Source organism: Pongo abelii, chromosome 16, assembly GCF_028885655.2.
Source record: "Pongo abelii isolate AG06213 chromosome 16, NHGRI_mPonAbe1-v2.0_pri, whole genome shotgun sequence".
Taxonomy (NCBI): Eukaryota; Metazoa; Chordata; class Mammalia; order Primates; family Hominidae; genus Pongo; species Pongo abelii.
In genome coordinates, this window is record NC_072001.2 from 66,680,208 (window position 1) to 66,698,755 (window position 18,548).

General features: G+C 37.5%; 1 protein-coding gene across 20 annotated transcripts in view; it reads right to left on the bottom strand.

Moving 5' to 3' along the window:
• The window catches only part of HERC1 (HECT and RLD domain containing E3 ubiquitin protein ligase family member 1), a 247,610-nt gene that overhangs the window by 44,206 nt on the left and 184,856 nt on the right, over nucleotides 1–18,548 (bottom strand). For all 20 annotated transcript variants that reach the window (XR_010137477.1, XR_008514122.2, XM_054532755.2 and 17 more), the window contains 15 exons: nucleotides 18,177–18,304; nucleotides 16,597–16,797; nucleotides 14,932–15,062; nucleotides 12,357–12,556; nucleotides 11,867–11,972; nucleotides 10,280–10,426; nucleotides 9,835–9,936; nucleotides 8,348–8,521; nucleotides 7,065–7,358; nucleotides 5,611–5,676; nucleotides 5,311–5,436; nucleotides 4,407–4,545; nucleotides 2,859–3,040; nucleotides 1,628–1,783; nucleotides 743–865 (listed from right to left, as the gene is read on the bottom strand). Coding sequence is in view for 18 of the 20 variants with exons in the window: in XM_054532755.2 (XP_054388730.1) it covers nucleotides 743–865; nucleotides 1,628–1,783; nucleotides 2,859–3,040; nucleotides 4,407–4,545; nucleotides 5,311–5,436; nucleotides 5,611–5,676; nucleotides 7,065–7,358; nucleotides 8,348–8,521; nucleotides 9,835–9,936; nucleotides 10,280–10,426; nucleotides 11,867–11,972; nucleotides 12,357–12,556; nucleotides 14,932–15,062; nucleotides 16,597–16,797; nucleotides 18,177–18,304 (2,275 nt within the window). In the remaining 2 variants the exon portion in view is untranslated. The remainder of the gene's footprint in view (nucleotides 1–742; nucleotides 866–1,627; nucleotides 1,784–2,858; nucleotides 3,041–4,406; nucleotides 4,546–5,310; nucleotides 5,437–5,610; nucleotides 5,677–7,064; nucleotides 7,359–8,347; nucleotides 8,522–9,834; nucleotides 9,937–10,279; nucleotides 10,427–11,866; nucleotides 11,973–12,356; nucleotides 12,557–14,931; nucleotides 15,063–16,596; nucleotides 16,798–18,176; nucleotides 18,305–18,548) is intronic.

An 18,548-nucleotide genomic window follows, 5' to 3' on the forward strand; every position in this document is an offset into this window, starting at 1 on the left:
TTTAAAGAACACTAGAAGACCACGTTAGTTTAACACTTTAGCTTTTATGGATGACAATAACTGCTTTGTATGTTCCCCAGAGTGGGCTTTCCTGCTTCTCTGCATACCTAGCTGAATATTTACTAGTCTAGCTATCAGGATGTCACAGACTATAAATGGTGGTGAATCCGAATATAAGCTGAAGCTTTGTAAATCACACTGCTTGTGAAATGTGTCAGGAAAACCCACATAAAACAATTACATAGAAAGACTTCTGCAGAGTCAAGAAATCTTCTATAGTGTGAATAACAGCTTCTAATTTCTTTCTTTATGGACTCAGATTTCCTTTGTATTGTTTTTTAAAAGGAGATGTGTACCTGTGTAATTCAGTGGTAATAATAAGCAGAAATGGCAGCTGCATGCAGAGGGTTACAAAGGATTACTCATAGTTCCTTCCATGACACCCTGGGGATATGTTTCTAACTATTTCTTCTCTACATCAGAGGTCCTACAGTGTGAAACTCATTTACGGAGACAGAAGCTTATCCTTGCAGAATTTTAAATGCAGTTTAGTTGGATTAATAGCTTATTTAAAATCAAGACCTAGCATGTGGGCATTCAAGAATGCACAACAGAAGCTTCTAAACTTCATTATGAATTACCAAAAGTACTAAAGGTGAATTATTTCCAACTAATAATAACTACTGACATAGATGAAAACTATTTATGTTGTCTGAAAACCTAGACTCAAGGCAGTACTGACCTGAGGTGAAGATTTTGCAGTGGAATTTCCTAAGCCTAGTTTTCCATAGTCTCCATCTCCAAAAGCCCACACCATGGAACCATCTGCTGACACCGCCAAAGTGTGGTTTAATCCACAGGCCACCTGAAGAAATAACAGTATTCCGTAAGGCAAATCACAAGACCTAAAACATGCTCCCCCGTTTCTGGGACCCTTTTTCTCTACTTCAGTGAAAAACTTGGCTATGTTTCCAAATATCTACAATGGTTTCAGAGCATACTACAAATGTTAACCAAAATAAGTCAACAAGAAATAATTCTTAATGTCCATATAAAACTTTTTTCTTCAAAGTGAAATCCTTCAAATGTCTGTGGCTAAACCATAATCAGTACAAAAGATAGGGGAAATGTATACATAACCCAAAAATACTCATTCATATCAAAAAGTATCTAAGGAATGATATAGAAAAAGCCAAAAATATTTCCTTGTTAAAGGACACTCTTGATGTATACAAGACAGAGATAATTACTACTTAGGAGCAGTAGCTACCAGTGATGTTGCAATTCAGCCATACAACTCAAGGATACAAGACAGGAGCTACTAGTATCTGTATTTTTTAAGGGTTTTATAGCAAGTGGTATTAGTATGTTATGGAGGGGGCTTTAAAAACATTCACGTCCTGAAATAAGGGTTACATTTGTTGGTTTGTCACATAAACAAACTTAAATTGACTTAAAATATGAATTTCACATTGGGAAACAGTTAAAATTATCAATTAGACCACAGCAAAATGTACATGAGGTTAGATACAACTGGTGATCCTGATCTTCCTGAGGGTGTCTAAGTGAACACAGAAGAAATGAGAAACAATGATCAGCTAGAATATCTTATTGATTTATTCCATGCCTGTCCAATCTGATATCCCTCCAGTGCAGTCACTCTCTCTGGAAGTTTTTTGTTAGAGGTATTTCCAAGACCCAGACGACCATAGTCACCATTCCCAAAGGTAAACAGTTTGCCATCTGAAGTGACCACTGCTGAGTGCTTGAAGCCACAAGACATCTAAGAACCAAGGAGAAAGAAAACTTTTAAGAAGGGAAACTAAGAAAAAAGTAAATCTGCCATTTTTGGTATTAATATATCAATAAACTTTACATAAACTTCACTGAAAACTGGATCTTCAAAGACCAATGCTTTTTAAAATTTTTTTTTTAATTTTTTTTAAATTTTAAAAAGACAGTGTCTTGCTCTCTCACCTAGGCTGGAGTGCAGTGGTGTGATTACAGCTCACTGCAGCCCCAAACTCCTGGGCTCAAGCAATCCTCCCACCTCAGCCTCCCAAGTAGCTGGGACTACAGGCATGTGCTACCACACCTGGCTATTTATGTCTATTTTTATTTTTTGTAGAGACAGGGTCTTGCTATGTTGTCTAGGCTGGTCTCAAACTCCTGGCCTCAAGCAATCCTCTTGCCTTGGCCTCACAAAGTGTTAGGATTACAGGCATAAGCCACTGCATCCGGCCAACTAGTACACTGATCTGCCCAAGTTGCTCTCCTGCTCTCCCAAGTCTGATCTGTCTCAATAGCCTCAGGAAGCCCAAGCTGAACAGCATACCCTGGAATAACTACTGCTACTCTTCAGCTGTGTACAGATGACCTAGACTAAATGAGATAATAAATGGGGAAATTGTTTGTAAACTATAAGGTGCTATACAATCTTACAATATGATTTTAGAACACTACTTTCCAGAAAATGCATATTAACTTAGCTTTTGTAACAAAAATGATAGGTTAAAAGCAAAGTTTTCCATTTATCTGTGTATTAAGAACTGTGTGGCAGAAGTTAAACCACCACACAATATTTCTTCCAAGGGCCTGCAGCACCCTTGTCTGGGCCAACCAGCTGGCTCAGGAAAAAGACCATTCTAACCAATACTAACAAGACCAATACTAACACCAAAGCCTATTCAAACTTCTGACAAGCTCAAGAATGAATCTGAACATCCAAAACCAATGGATCTCTTATAATGATTGTGTAATATATTTTTACTATATTTTCTGTTACCTAATTTTAAGAAACCTATTCAACAACTAGTATATTTACAATGAAACGCAAACTTATCCATTTCCTGCCTGACCTGCACCACTTCTTCTCCTTGTAAGGCCTCGATCTGCCTGGGCCGCCGCTGCCTGTCGCTGTTCCCATGGCCAAGTTTACCATAGTCACCATCTCCCCAGCTAAAGACCTCACCACTTTCAGTTAGGGCCATAGAGTGCCCATCAGAACCACAGGAAGTCACCAGCTGGGTCACCACAAAGCCTGGAACAGAACAGAAACCCAACAGGAGTCACTGGATGTTAAAACTCTCCTCTTTACTTGCAGCTGCTACTGAATACCCTCAATCAAAAACCACCGAATTGGTACTATGAAAATAAGAATAATTTCATTAGTTTTTGTTTTTGTTTTTTTAGATGGAGTCTCACTCTGTCACCCAGGCTGGAGTGCAGTGGCGTGATCTCGGCTCACTGCAACCTCCACCTCCCCGGTTCAAGTGATTCTCTTGCCTCAGCCTCCTGAGTTGCTGGGATTACAGGCATGTGCCACCACACCTGGCTAATTTTTGTATTTTTAGCAGAGACAGGGTTTTACCATGCTGGCCAGGCTGGTCATGAACTCCTGACCTCAAGTGATCCACCCACCTCAGCCTCCCAAAGCGCTGGGTTTACAGGCATGAGCCACAGTGCCCGGCCCAATTTCTTTAGTTTTAAATTGAATTTGTAGCCATAACCTAGCAAAACTGCGAATAGTCACCTAAAATAATGACGACGACAAGGAAAAGGAGGATGACAGCAATAGTTACAGTCATTAATGACTGGCTATGCTCTAGCCACTCCTATAAATGCTTTACATGGATTATCTCATTTTCTACTTTCACATAGCACCTATGAAACAGATACTAACATCCCATTTTTACAATTGGGAAAACTGAGTCACAAAAAGGTCTCGTAGCTTGTGCAATGTCCCAGAGCCAAGGACCAGTAGAACCCATAGGAACCCAGCACATATTCTCATCTCTACTGCTGTGCTCTTCACACCCAGATCACAATGAAAAGAACTTGAGCTTCTAGGAACTTGTTTTGAACTCATAGTTACTTGTATGCTTTTACGTAAAAAAAACCGTCAGTGCTCTCTTTGCAGGCTTCAGAGTCATTATGAGTTCAGTTAATGAGCAAGCTGGGGGCTTGTACAGTGGTTTCTCCAAAGGTGTTCTCTCTCCAAGTCACACAGAACTCTGATGAAGATGTCCTTTAAAGTCTTCAGCACATTTGCAGATTTCCATATAAACTGATTTTTAATTTTAATGAAACACATGCATGATTGCTACTGCTATTAACATCTGCCTACTTACACTTTTGCAATTTTTAAGCATTTGTTTACAATCTTCAGTGGGTCTCAAAAAGTGTTATTTATATTTCACTGAATTCTAGCATTGCTATAAGTAACCTGCAATATAGCTTGAAATATGGCAATTAAAGCTGTACACACGCCTAAACAAGGATTTAAATGTAAGTGAAAACCTGATATGATTTTATCTAGCAAAGGTTTGAGAAGGGCAAAGGTTTGTATGACCAAACCTACATTAGGCCATAGGTTCTAACCATCTTTTTATTAAGGACAATTTTACCTTGTAAGGCTGAAATAACTGTCAGCACATGAAGGTCATCTGAATTTCCTTGTCCTAATCTGCCATAACTTCCTTCCCCACAAGCCAACACTGTGCCATTGGCCTGGATGACAAAGGTACAATTCTGACCACAAATGACCTAGTATAAAAACACAGAATTAAATATTTTATTCTTTATTATATTGCTTTAACATGCAAGCACTTGAAATGATTCCACATATACATAGAATGCTTTTATAATTGTCTTATCCTTTTACTGAAAGGGAAGAGTTGATATAACTATGCAGTCCCGTAACTCCTTGATGACTATAAAACTGCTTATTTAACCAAGAGATGTATGAGATTCATCCATTTAAAATAGTTTAGAACAACAAAATGGATGAAAGAAAAGGGAAGGGGTGATGGGGAAATATTAAAGACTGGGCTAGAAAGAAGCAGAAACTCATACATAAGAATGAGTCATGCAATCTGGACTAGCTGAGGTAAAGAAGAGCAAAAGAGAAAGCAGAGGCCTTGAGAAGGGTTTGGCGCTATATCATACCAGGATTATTAGAAAAGGGGAGTGGTCAATAAAATCTGGCTAAAGATCCTAGGAAGTTTATAGCCCTAAAGAGAAAATCACTAATTAGGAGTATCTAAACTGCTAGAAATACATACTGCGCAGGCCTAACACATCATGATGTTAGTTCATTAAACTTGAAAGAAAAATTTAGAAATGTGTTAACTTCTTAAGTCTGATAAAAACCACAGCAAGTTTTTATTTGAAAGCTATATATCATGACTTTCTTTAATGATTCCTCATAAAAGATTATGAAATGGACAAGCTTTATCCCACAATAAGAAGCAAAAGAATTAGAATTTTCAGTTCCCATGTTTCTTTTCTATTTTTTACCCTGTTAGTTACCTGTTGGGCCTGTGAGAATGAGGGAGCTGCTGCAGGTACCATTACATTTCTTCCAGCTTCTGCCAGCTGTCCATGCCTACCAGCACCCCATAAGTAGACATCACATTTACCTCCCAGGTGCCAGTCCTAGAAAACCACAATCATCTCAAAATTAGAGTCACCCATTCACTCAAACAGCCATGTACTACGTACCAAGTGTGTGCCAGCCTGTATGGGAGACACCAGGGCACAAACACAAAAGCATTCAGAATCAAAACATTGACTGAGAACCATCATACAGTTATCTTCATCTTTACTGACCTCAGGTCTGGAAGTTGCCCAAGACATAATTTGTTCATCCATGCCGTTAATCCATTTACTGTTATCCTGAAAAACAGGGGGTACATAATGATCAATTCTGCTTAGGCAAGATTCACCTGCTCTAATTAACCACAAAGTCTTCTTCTAATCATTAAGTCTTATTTCCAAAAAAGAACATGGTAATATTATGATAAATTAAGAGCAGTTTTATCATTATTTCAAACTTGATTTTATGCACTGATCAGTATTTCCCTTTATTATAAACACTTTCACTATCACTATCACTATCACTATCACTACAGCATTGGTGATTCAAAGCTAGCCATGTGTTTTCTGAACACCCACAGGTACAAGGTCATGTGGAGGACCCCACACCCCTATAAACTCTTTGTGTAGCTGTGTGCAAATCACTTCATCTTTCTGGGCTTCAGCTTCCTCATCTACAAAATTACAGAGTTGGGCCAAATGGGCTTAGAAGGACATTTTCTGATTAAAATATTCTATACTTTTGTGCCACATGACATTTCAGTCAACAACAAACTGCATGCGTGAAGATGGTCTCATAAGATTATAAAACCTTATTTTTATTATACCTTCTATGTTTACATACACAAATACTTATCATTGTTACAACTGCCTAGAGCATTGAATACAGTAACATTCTATACAGGTTTGTAGCCTAGGAGTAATCAGACTATACCATATAGTCTTGTTGTAAGTAGGCTATATCATCTAGGTTTGTGTAAGTACTATACACTCTATGATATTCCCAGTGTCAAGATTGCCTAACAATGCATTTCTCAGAACATATCCCCATCAAGTGATGCATAACTACAGTTACATAATTTTACTCAATTTATATTTGTCTGTTTCATATTGTATCAATGTTTATCTAAATGTTTGTATGCATAAATCTTAAGTCTACAAAGAGGTTGTTAGATCATGTGCTGTCCTGTAGTCTACACAGGTATTTTATCTATGTCACAGTTTCTACAGTGGACACTCGCAAATACAATCAGAATGAAATGACAATTAGAATGCTCTTCTATATTTTATTTGATGCTAATTAAAGACATGATTGAAATGCCAAATAAATTAGAATCTATATGTGGCATATAACCCACCACATGACGAGGAAAAGATGCTAAGATATATACAACTAAAGCACTAACAAAGTACCTATGGACAAAAGAAAATGAGAAAATATGGGACTATATCATTGAGAGCTGGCAAGTTTACAAGAGTTCAACAGTGCTTACATTATCAATTCCTGTCACTATGGAGGCCTGCCATCAGATTGAAAGTGACTATCTGAAAGAAAAATATTTTCCGTTTCTCTTAAGGGTATCCTTCTAGCCATTCATACTAGCAAAGACTTATTAGGGGTCTGCTACATGCCAAATACCCATGATAAAATCTCAGCTGCAAATAATAGCAGCTCACAGTACATTTACCATTAGAAATACAAGTTCATCCTCTGGAACAGGTTCTAGATCTGGAACGGTAAAAGATTCTGGAAACTGGGCTCCATTGGTCAGGGCTTCAGCAGCTTTTATAGTGGTTGAGAAACATTCTAACCAGGCCCATTCATTTGGATTCCAGGATGCAGGGTCAGGGAGACAGTTCTGGTGGTGTGGTGGCACTGGAGGGTTACACAACAGCTGATCCAGATGAAGTCCCACAGCAAGGGAAGCCAAGCATTGCATATAGGGGCTGTGAACAAGTTGGTCACCACAAACCACATGAGGCTAAAACAAAATACAAGGATATAATATGTCAAAGAGTTTGTGCCAAATATTCTAAATTAACCTACCGCAGTCTGAAAGTCTGGAATCATATTTTTAGAGTTAGAGTGAGTTGTACAGATAGTACCGAGGATTTCTGTATACCCTTCACCCAACTTTATCTAATGTTAACATCTTATACAACCCTGGCACATTTATCAAAACTAACAAACTAACATTGGTACAATACTAACTAAACCACAGAGCTTTATTTGGTTTTCCTCAGTTTTCCCATTAATACTCCTTTTCTGCTCCAGGATCCAATCTAAGCTATCACGATGCATATAGTACATTTTCATCATGGTTTTTCTTGATTGGAAAAAAAAGCAGGTAACTATTTAACCACAGAGATCTGCTCTTCTCACTTTCCTCCTTTATAAGAGAATCCTGGTAGCCATCAAAGGAAAAGCAAAAGGCTGGAAGACAGGCTACTTTAGGATCACTGTCTGGACAAGTTCAAATGCTGCAATTCCTCATTCCAGTATTGAATGACCCTACTCAATTCAACATAGCTCTTCCACTAAATTTTATACAAAGATTTATCTAATAAGTGGAGATGATGTTCACTCTGATACCCACATCCATCCCTATCCCTCAACTTTGGAATGGCCAAGCCATATAAAAACAGATATATGTGTGGGTCAGAAAAGGGAAGATATTCTGCTGCATAGGTATTTTAAGAAACTTTGGAGTGAATAAATAATCTAAAAAACAGTAATACAAACTTGGTGTTTGTTTGTTTCCTTATTTTACTCTGATGAAAATAAAGCAAGAATAGACTTAGGGTTGCTGAACAACTCTTTTAGGCATGACTTACCTTCATTTGATTCTGCCCAAAAAGCCCCACTTATTATCCTCAGACCTCATGCTCTTAAGGGATAAGTTCAAGGCTATAATCACATTCCAAAGCACCAGGTATCTGTGGATCTCTAGGAGTGAGTGTAATGAGCTACCTTTTCATAGGCATACTGCTCCTGAAGCATCATGGGGAGCCGCTCCAGAAATGCTCTCATGCAGGGAGCCATGTTCAATCCCAGAACACCCTGCTGTTTCAATGCTGTCCTACAGGTTGCCAAAACATGATTGGCAGCTGCCCATTCTGCTGTACAATTCACGACCAAAACATCCTGGTTGAAAATAAATCATGCCACATAATAAATTTGTTTAAATAAAAAATAATGCTATCACCATTTAATCTGCGAAATTCCTTCTAGTAACTGGGGCATCTTTGCTTTTTGGATATTTTATATCCAAAAAGGCTATACTTTTAATGCCTATGGAACTTCAAAATATCCTAAATTTTGTCTAAGTAAAAAATAATGAGAAATAATAAAATTTGTGAACTACCTCTGATTAGCTGGTACTTTTTAAGGAAATAATGACAATTATTAACTATTTCTTCAGAACCTGCAGAATAAGGCATCTAGTATATTTCAAAAGTCATGTCTGACATGACTACAAGGATAGCTGCAAAAGGGGTGGCACTGCTTTAACTCTGGCTCTATGGTTTATTCTACACAGGCCACTACTGCCTAGGGACTGATTCTACATTTTACTTTCAGTAGAACCTTTCATGAAGGTTTACAGCTTATTTTAACATCATTTAACCATATAAAATGTAAATCAAATCAGCACATTGGCTCTAATCTTTAAGGGTATGAAAAATAATACTGTAGGGAATAATGTTATATCATAGAATTACTTTACAGCAGGAGACCAGCATTTTTACTAGAATATTAAATTTGAAAGCCAAGATATATTTTGTATACTTAGTTAAATGTCTTTGCAATGCTTCTTCTTTTCAGGGAAAAATTGTTTGAGATAGCTTTTTTTTCCTTTGGGATGGGCTCTCGCTCTGTCACCCAGGTTGGAGTAAAATGGTGCAATCTCAGCTCACTGCAACCTCTGCCTCCTGGGTTCAAGCGATTCTCCCGTCTCAGCCTTCCAAGTAGCTGAGACTATAGGCATGTGCCACCACGCCTGGCTAATTTTTGTATTTTTAGTAGAGATGGGGTTTCACCATGTTGGCCAGGCTGGTCTTGAACTCCCGACCTCAAGCAATCTGCCTACCTCAGCCTCCCCAAAGTGCTGGGATTACAGGCATGAGCCATTGCACCTGGCCTTGAGATACTTTAGTGCTACTGTCAAAAATCATGGCAGAAAGTCAAAATCTACTTTATCACTTCCAATGGAAATGAAATTGTTCAATATCTAAGCACTGTCACCAAAGTATGGGGTGTAGTAGAAAAAATACTAGACTATAAGTCAGGAGACTTAGGTTCTAATTCTCTTTCTGCTACTAAATAGTTGCACTGTTTTGGACAAGTAGTAATTCCTCTGGATATCAGGTTTCTCCTCCATAAAGTGAGGTGGTTAGACTATGATTTCTAAAGTTCCTTACAAGCTTACACCGTATCATTTGATATAACTACAATATTACCTTTGATCTATTTGAGCAAGCAGCTACTCCAACTTCTGGAATCCATACCGTGGTCTGAATAGCTCCAGAGCCTATCACAACAGTTTGCAAGACAGAGCCATCCTAAAATGAGATACATTTACCAATACACATCATTGAACTGTAGGTATAAATTTACATTTAAATTTATATTTCACATTGACAAAAACATATTCTAAAGTCTACATTTTAGCTAAATTCAGCAACGTCCAATCACATACCTACTACCCAATTTTCTAGGACACAGGTGATTTTAAAAATACTTATCAGTAAGAAAAATCTAAGGGCAGAGGATTCTGAAAGAAGTTTCCTCAGTATTCAAGAAATTACTATATAAAATGTTTCTAGAATTGGTTAATTTTTATCATATGTGTTTAAGTTAGTGTCAAAATATTCCTTAACATAAAAATAAAATCTGTGCTCTTACCCTTAAAGACCAAATGTTCATGAGCCCACCTAGTCCACCAGACACAAGGGCCAACCCATCAGAACTAAAGGCAACAGTCCGAACAGGAGTGATGTGTCCCCGCAGCTGATAAACACACTTGGCTCCTGATGATTTCCTATATCCATCCTGAAATTCATTATTTTTAACATGCATTAAAATAAAGATAAATTATAAGTTCAAGATTTATCATTCACTCTTGGAAATTTTATATTTCAGAATAAAATTGGCAAGGGGGAGAGATAATTTCTCTCATAAAGGATAGTAAGCTTGACTGAATCAGTAATAAAATATCAATCTGATTCCCTTTGTTGAAGCTTTCATCTTTTTTAAAAAATATATTTCTAAACTAGTTTTCTACTCTTCAAACTACAAAAATAACATCTCAAAGTTCTAATTATCCCTCAGAGACAGGAAAATACTGACTACTTTTTAACCAGTGTTTTGATTTTTAAATTTTTACTTCATGTAATTTTCATTTTTATCCCCTAACATTTGTGAACTGCACATGCTGACTCTATATAAATAGATTCCTCTTTTTGTTGGCTGATGGTTCTGTCTGTCACACATTTGTTCTGCAGGCTTTAGAAGTGAAATAGGTAAGGCCTGTCTATAGGGCTGCCCTCCAGCACAAAGAGTAAACCAGACCTATCTGTAGCACTCCCACCTCCACTGTTGTGATATTCTCCTATTAGTGAATTGGCTACTCCTTCCCTCCGTCTTCACCCTTTCTCCCCGTCCTTAAGCTCCTTATTCCTTTTAGTTATGACAACATAATACTAAATGTATTCATTACCCAAAGATGATGTAAAGTGTATTTCTTCCAAGGGTATCATGAGCAAAAGGAAGGCAACAGAAGGTACAAACTGGTAGCTCAGAGATGTGATCTGACTGGTCATTCAGTGTTTTAAACAATTTTAAGTTAGGTGCCAACGTTTAATATTGGGAGATTTTACTTAAACACTGGATTCTTAGCATCTATAGAAAAAATAAAACAATCTGGTAACAACAGGCTCTTAATTCTGGAAACTGCCAATCAGCTGTGTGCCTTTATATAAAGCATGTATGCATCTTTGTTTTTTTTTCTGTTTTTGTTTTTTACCCTCTCCAAACCTTCTGACCCTAGCTTCATGAATTTATGTTACTCGCCTAGAGGGCTCTCTATAAATATATACATTTGTAACTTCTGTTTAATATAAATAAATCGTTCTTCAAAGCAAGGATTCTGGCATCAGTTGGAGATTCTTTGGATGGATGTGCTCCCATGGAGTTTCTATTTTAATGTGCTAACAACTTATGACTCGTCTATCTGTAGTATCAATTATATCCACTATCACAGTAACAGTCACCACTTAATATGTATGGAATATCTCATTTTACCAAGCAATTATGGTATCTCTGATTTATAAAAAATTAAGCTAATTCAGGATGACAATTACGTATATTTCCCAATGGATCTTGCTCTTTGGGATACGGTAATGACTTTTTTAGTAACCAAGGGAGAATGACTTTGATGTCATATACTTTCCATAGTTTCAGATAAAGTCTTCAAAAACACCAGAATGTTACCTGGCAATTTGATTCCTGGTCCCACCATCCTTCTGCACTAGTCACACTGGTCTGTGTAGTATCTTGTGGAATGCGCCAAACACATACTAAGCCACTCTGACAGCCACTTAAAAAAATTGATCACATAAAACCAAAACATGTCAATATGCGTAAGTAAAAATATTTCCAAATTGCAATCAATTAAGATCTGATAGAACCACTGCATTATTTTTTAAACTTATTTGTAGTACATACAATCTTTAACAAGAAATACAACCGAAGCCAATATTCTAACAACATCACACCCAGAGATAAGGAGATTACATACCAAGTTTCACACTGGACAACTACTGCTCTTTCTTTTCTCTGAGGTAATCTTATAATGTTACACATTATAAGAATAGTAACTGGCAATAAACTCTTTAAGACTACTGAGAAGCCACACTTAATGCAAATAACAGTCTATACCAATATAAAAACTAAGACGTATAGATGCAAATTGACAACATACGTAGCCATCAGTAACTGCAACTTGGATCCTTTCCCTGGAAGGCGGCACCAAGCAATGCCATTTACAATAGATGGATGGCAGAGTGAATGTAGACAGCACCAGCATCCCGAAATAGAGCCCCAGAGTTTCACACTGTCTTCTTTGGCACATGTCATAAGAATATGACCCGTAGGGTCCCACTTCATGCTAATAAGAGTATCCTTAAAATGGAAGGAAGAGAAAAAAATCAGAGTAATATTTCCTTCACAAATAGTTTAAATTCAGTAATACATAACCTATATTTCTTAGTATCTATATTTCTATAAGTCATTTATTTTGAAATCAATATTTTATGCAAATCAGATACTGCCGTATCATTCCCAATCACTAGACCAACTTACCCTTTAATGTAGTCTGTGTTAAATATATTTGCTGCAGTCAAAGCTCAACAAATGTTAGTAGGATAAATGAATTATGAAATTCTGACTCAAAAGGGATATGTTATCTGTCATTAGCATTTGTATTTATTAAGAGTTATCCTTACTGACTGGTAATCATTACAGCATAAAAAAGAAGAGACTTAAAAAAAATGCACCCCTTACATCCCAATAGCAAACACTTATGAGAATCTGGGATATGTTTTGTGTTTATATGGTTGTGATCATTGTGCTCTTCTGATTTTATTTTTATTTTTCAATCCTCTTCCACATCTTCTAACTCCTGGTTTCAAGCATTTATGCTACTTGCCTAGATGGTCCTGTAAATATCTGAATTGGCAACCTCTGTTTAAGGTAAAAAAATCATTCTTCATGGACGGAATTTCTGACATTACTGGGAGCACTTGAACAGGAGGTATTACCAGGGTGTTCCTAATTCACTGTTTTGGCTTTACTCTTCCATGGCTTATTTATTTTTACATAGACTTATCCATGTATATCCACGGTCCACAGATTTTGTGCAACAATAGAACATTAAGTCATAAGTGACTGAGGTAAAAAAATTTTAAAAGAAACTAGTATCAAGCAATAGTAGAGGTTAAAAAAAAAACAAAAACCAAGAAGGCCGGGCGCCGTGGCTCACGCCCGTAATCCAAACACTTTGGGAGGCCGAGGTGGGCGGATCATGAAGTCAGGAATTAGAACCAGCCTGGCCAGCATAGTGAAACCCCGTCTCTACTAAAAATACAAAAAAAAAAAAAAAAAATTAGCCGGGAGTGGTGGTGGGCGCCTGTAATCCCAGCTACTCAGGAGGCTGAGGCAGGAAAATAGCTTGAACCTGGGAAGTGGAGGTTGCAGTGAGCTGAGATTGTGCCACTGTACTCCAGGCTGGGTGACAGAGCATGACTCCATCTCAGGAAAAAACAAACAAACAAACAAACAAAAGCAAGAAAAAGCAACTATCTGGTAAAGATGCTTTTACCAGAATATATACAAATAGTCAATAGGCATATGAAAAAATGCTCAACATCACTAATCATCAGAGAAAAGCAAATTCAAACCACAATGAGCCATGCGCATTGGCTCATGCCTGGAATCCCAGCACTTTGGGAGGCTGAGGCAGGCAGATCACTTGAGGTCAGGAGTTCGAGACCAGCCTGACCAACATGGTGAAACCCTGTCTCTACTAAAAGTATAAAAATTAGCCAGTTTGGTGGTGAGCGCCTGTAATCCCAGCTACTCAGGAGACTGAGGCAGGAGAATTGCTTGAACCTGGGGGTTGGAAACTGCAGTGAGCCAAGATCGTGCCACTGCACTCCAGCCTGGGCGAAAAAGCTAGACTGTCTAAAAAAATAAAAATTTAAATTAAAAAAATAAAACCACAATGAGATATCATCTCACCCCAGTCAGGATGGTTATTATTAAAAAGACAAAAAACAACAGATGTCGGCAAGAAAGTGGTGAAAAGGGAACTCTTAAATACTGTTGGTGGGAATGTAAATTAGTACAAACTCTATAGAAAACAGTATGGGGATTTCTCAATGAACAAAAACCAGAACTACCATTTGATCCAGCAATCCCACTACTGAGTATCTACCCAAAGGAAAATAAATCATTTTCTCAAAAAGATGCCTGCACTCATACGTTTATCACAGCACCATTCACAATAGCAAAGATATGGAACCAACCTAAGTGTCCATCAATGGATGACTGGATAATAAAAACATGGTATATATAAAAAATGGAATACTATGCAACCATAAAAAGAATGAAATCAGGTATTTCAAGCAACATGGTTGGAACTGGAGCCCATTATCTTAAGTGAAATAAGTCAGATACCGAAGGGCAAATATTACATTTTTTTCACTTTTAAGTGGTTGTTATTAAAAAGACAAAAAACAACAGATGTTGGCAAGAAAGTGGTGAAAAGGGAACTCATGTGTACACACAGGCCTAGAGTGTGGAATGATAGACAAGGGAGACTTGGAAGGTGAGAGCTGGGAGGAGAGTGGATTATGAGAGATTACTTGATGGGTACAATGTATGTCATTTGGGTGATGGATATCCTAAAATCTCTGACTTCGCCACTGTGTAATCTATCCATGTAACAAAATTATATTTGTATCCCATAAAATTATGCTTTTTAAAGATGCATTTACCTTATGTGCATCAATTAGAACAATGCCTCCTTTCTCAAGTGGTTCCTTTGTTCCCAGTAACAATTTTCCATCAAAATATCCCACTGCAAATGGTCTGTCTTCACTGAACCATGCAATGCAAGTAACAGACACTAACATGATAAAAACAAAAGCAAAAGAGTAAGGAAAATATAATTATTTGTCATTGGCTGACTTAAAAGACAGAGACTTTGAAACAAATAATGATAATGCAACCATTGCAAGTAAATTTCCAAATAGCTCTTTAATGCATTTAGACAAAATGTAGGCGTACAGTGGGGATTCCACATAACATACTTTTTAAAAGTGTCACTTATCTGTGACAAGGACTACCTAATTTATAATCTTTCATTCTTTTGCACGTGGTTGCTGAAAAATAGAGACAAAAATTAAATTCCTTTGCTGATTGTAAGTCACTATAGGTTCTTTCCTTTTGGACCAAAATCTACCATGAAACTGAGAAGTGAAAGAACCCAAGTCATAGAAAGAAAATTACATCTCTTTTTCTGCTTATTTAATATTCCCTATTCAGTATGTTTCCATATTCTATCAAAATGTTCTGTTCTAACAATCTATATTTCTACTTGCTTCTTTAAGTATATGTAACACTGAAAGACTACCAAAGAAGTAAAAACAGTATCTGTGAGGGTAGAATGGGAGTGTGGGAACTGAGTAGACGGGAGAAAGACTTTTCACTGTATACTTTTTAAAAATTGAATTTTTGAACCCTATGAAAGTATTACCTATTCTTAAACAAACAAAACAAACCTCTTCTGTTAATGGAATACCATGTAAGCAGGCACTATGACTTTGAATTACCCCACTTCCCCCAGACAACCAACAAAATCTAGTGAGATGCATTCATGTTCAAAGGAACACCACAGTAAGAAGAAAGCAGACTTCCTAATCTCTCTTGTCAGACCAGGAATTCCCTGCTTCCCCTTCCTCCATTACTTCAATTTTACTCATTTTTTAAAAGACAATTTCATCTCGGCTGGACATGGTGGCTCACGCCTGTAATCCCAGCACTTTGGGAGGCCGAGGCAGGCAGATCACAGGGTAAGGAGATCGAGACCATCCTGGCCAACATGGTGAAACCCTGTCTCTACTAAAAATACAAAAATAGCTGGGCGTGGTGGCGAGTGCCTGTAATCCCAGCTACTTGGGAGGCTGAGGCAGGAGAATAGCTTGAACCAGGGAGTCAGAGGTTGCAGTGAGCCGAGATTGTGCCACTGCACTCCAGCCTGGTGACAGAGCGAGACTCCTTCTCAAACAAAACAAAACAAAACAAAACACACACACAAAAAAACAATTTCATCTCCACCAATGATTGACTTTTTTTGTCTTGGACAGTCCTAACTTTCAAAGGAGACTTGGAATCTGCTATAAATATTAAGCCACACAAAAGATGAATTACTAATGTTGTATAATACTATTAAATCTCATTTTGACAGAGATGTGTGGTGGGGGCTGGGAGATAAATATCTTTCAAATCAGTAACTAATTAAAATTAAAACATGACTGGAAAATTTTGAAAACAAAGCCAAGATAATATTCACTTGGTATTTTTAAAAGCAAATGCCAAAAAGCTAAGTCTAGAAAGGAAGTTGGAGACTCTGTCAACTAGACGTAAGTGCAGTCATTTACCATCCTTTCGATAGCAATGCTCCAATTCTCGACGGTGCATGGTGGACACATCAACAACTTCAATCAGTCCCAGAGATCCATCCATCCGTCCCACCAACAACAACTCTGGAGACTCTCCTGACCAGGCTGCAGCCGGACCCTCTTCAGGCCAAGCCAGGGCAGATACCCAATGAGGCTGAATATCTACTAATCCTTTTCCTCCTGAAGAGGGAAAAAATATTAACTAGTTTTTATTTAATTCTTAAAAAGAAAAAAAGGAACAGAAACAAATACTACTTAATTCTAACACACTCAAAGCAGTTCCGAATTTCATAATAGCCTACTAATGAATAAGACCGTGAAGGCAGGATCCTTCATTTATATACTATATATGATCATAAAATTAAAGTTTTTCAGCCGGGCGCAGTGGCTCATGCCTGTAATCCTAGCACTTTGGGAGGCCGAGACAGGCGGATCACCTGAGGTCAGGAGTTCGAGACCGGCCTAGCCAACATGGTGAAACCTCTTCTCTACTAAAACTACACAAAAAATTGGCCAGGCATGGTGGCGCGCCTGTAGTCCCAGCTACCTGGGAGATGGAAGCTGCAGTGAGCCGAGATCACGCCACTGCACTCCAGCCTGAATGAAAGAGCAAGACTCCATCTCAAAATAAATAAATAAATAAATAAATTTATTTAATGATTTTCTGTAACCTTTTTTTTTTTTTGAAAGAGGGTCTTGCTCTGTTGCCCAGGTTGGAGTGAGTACAGTGGCATGATCATGGCTCACTGCAGCCTCAAACTCCTAGGCCCAAGCAATCCTTGAGCCCCAGCCCCTGAGTCCCTAAGGTTCCAGGCATATGTCACCACGCCTGGCTGTCTGTAACTATTAATAGGGCAAAATGGTAGCATTATAGAAGAGAGTGTAAAGAAAAACACTGAATGTACAAATGTCAAGCACTTAAGTCCTTTCTCAACAATTACTGATAACCAAATTAGCATAAGAAAGTTACCTGCAGTTAAGGCTAGCTATTCCTCAAATACGTCACACAGAACAGCTCTTCCTCAAATATGTCACACAGAACAGCTATTCCTCAAATACGTCACACAGAACAGCTATTCCTCAAATATGTGACACAGAACAGCTATTCCTCAAATATGTAAAAACAAATGAAAATACTAATAAGCTCAATATTACAATAATTATTTTTACTTTCCAGAGAGGTATAATAAAAACTGACAAGAATTTATACCTACAAAATAAACATAATAGAAATATTTCAAGCAATTCAAAAGAATACATAACTTAAAATTCAGTGACAACTACATCTCCTCAAACCCTACTCTGAATACTTAGTGGTACACGAAAAAAAATTTAAGTTTATAACTACTAGGTTAGTTGAAAGTCCCAGAAAGAAAAGTGAATAAATGAGCACTTCCTCTCTAATTTCAAGCACACAGTGCATAGACTGAAATTTCAGAGTTGTTGGAAGGCTTGTGAATTTCAAGGTGAAGAGAAACCACTGTTTGGACTCAGAAGACTAAGAAGAAGGCTTTAAAAAACTACTTTCAGCAGTTTATTAGTGTTTACATGACTCTTACCATTAACTTGCCAGATATTCACCATCTTTTCCAAAGCGCCTGCTAGATATTTGCCACTGATACTCCAGGAAACTGGTGAGAAACTTGGATCACTGGGTGATCCCAGGCTTTCCTCAGCATCCCCTTCCCTAGAATGTAACAGATAGATATGCAATTCTAATCCCCATCATTCAAAAGTAAATTAAACCCCAAACCTTAAAATAAGGGTTTCATATAGACTAGAGTATGTAACTGATTCTTCTGTTTCAAAACCTTGGCTAGCAGTATTTAACAGTTACACATTCATTAATGTTTGTCATCATGTGAAAAATGAATTATAAAAGAGTGATATTAGACTTTTCCTCATTTAATGTAGTACACTTGTCAATAAAG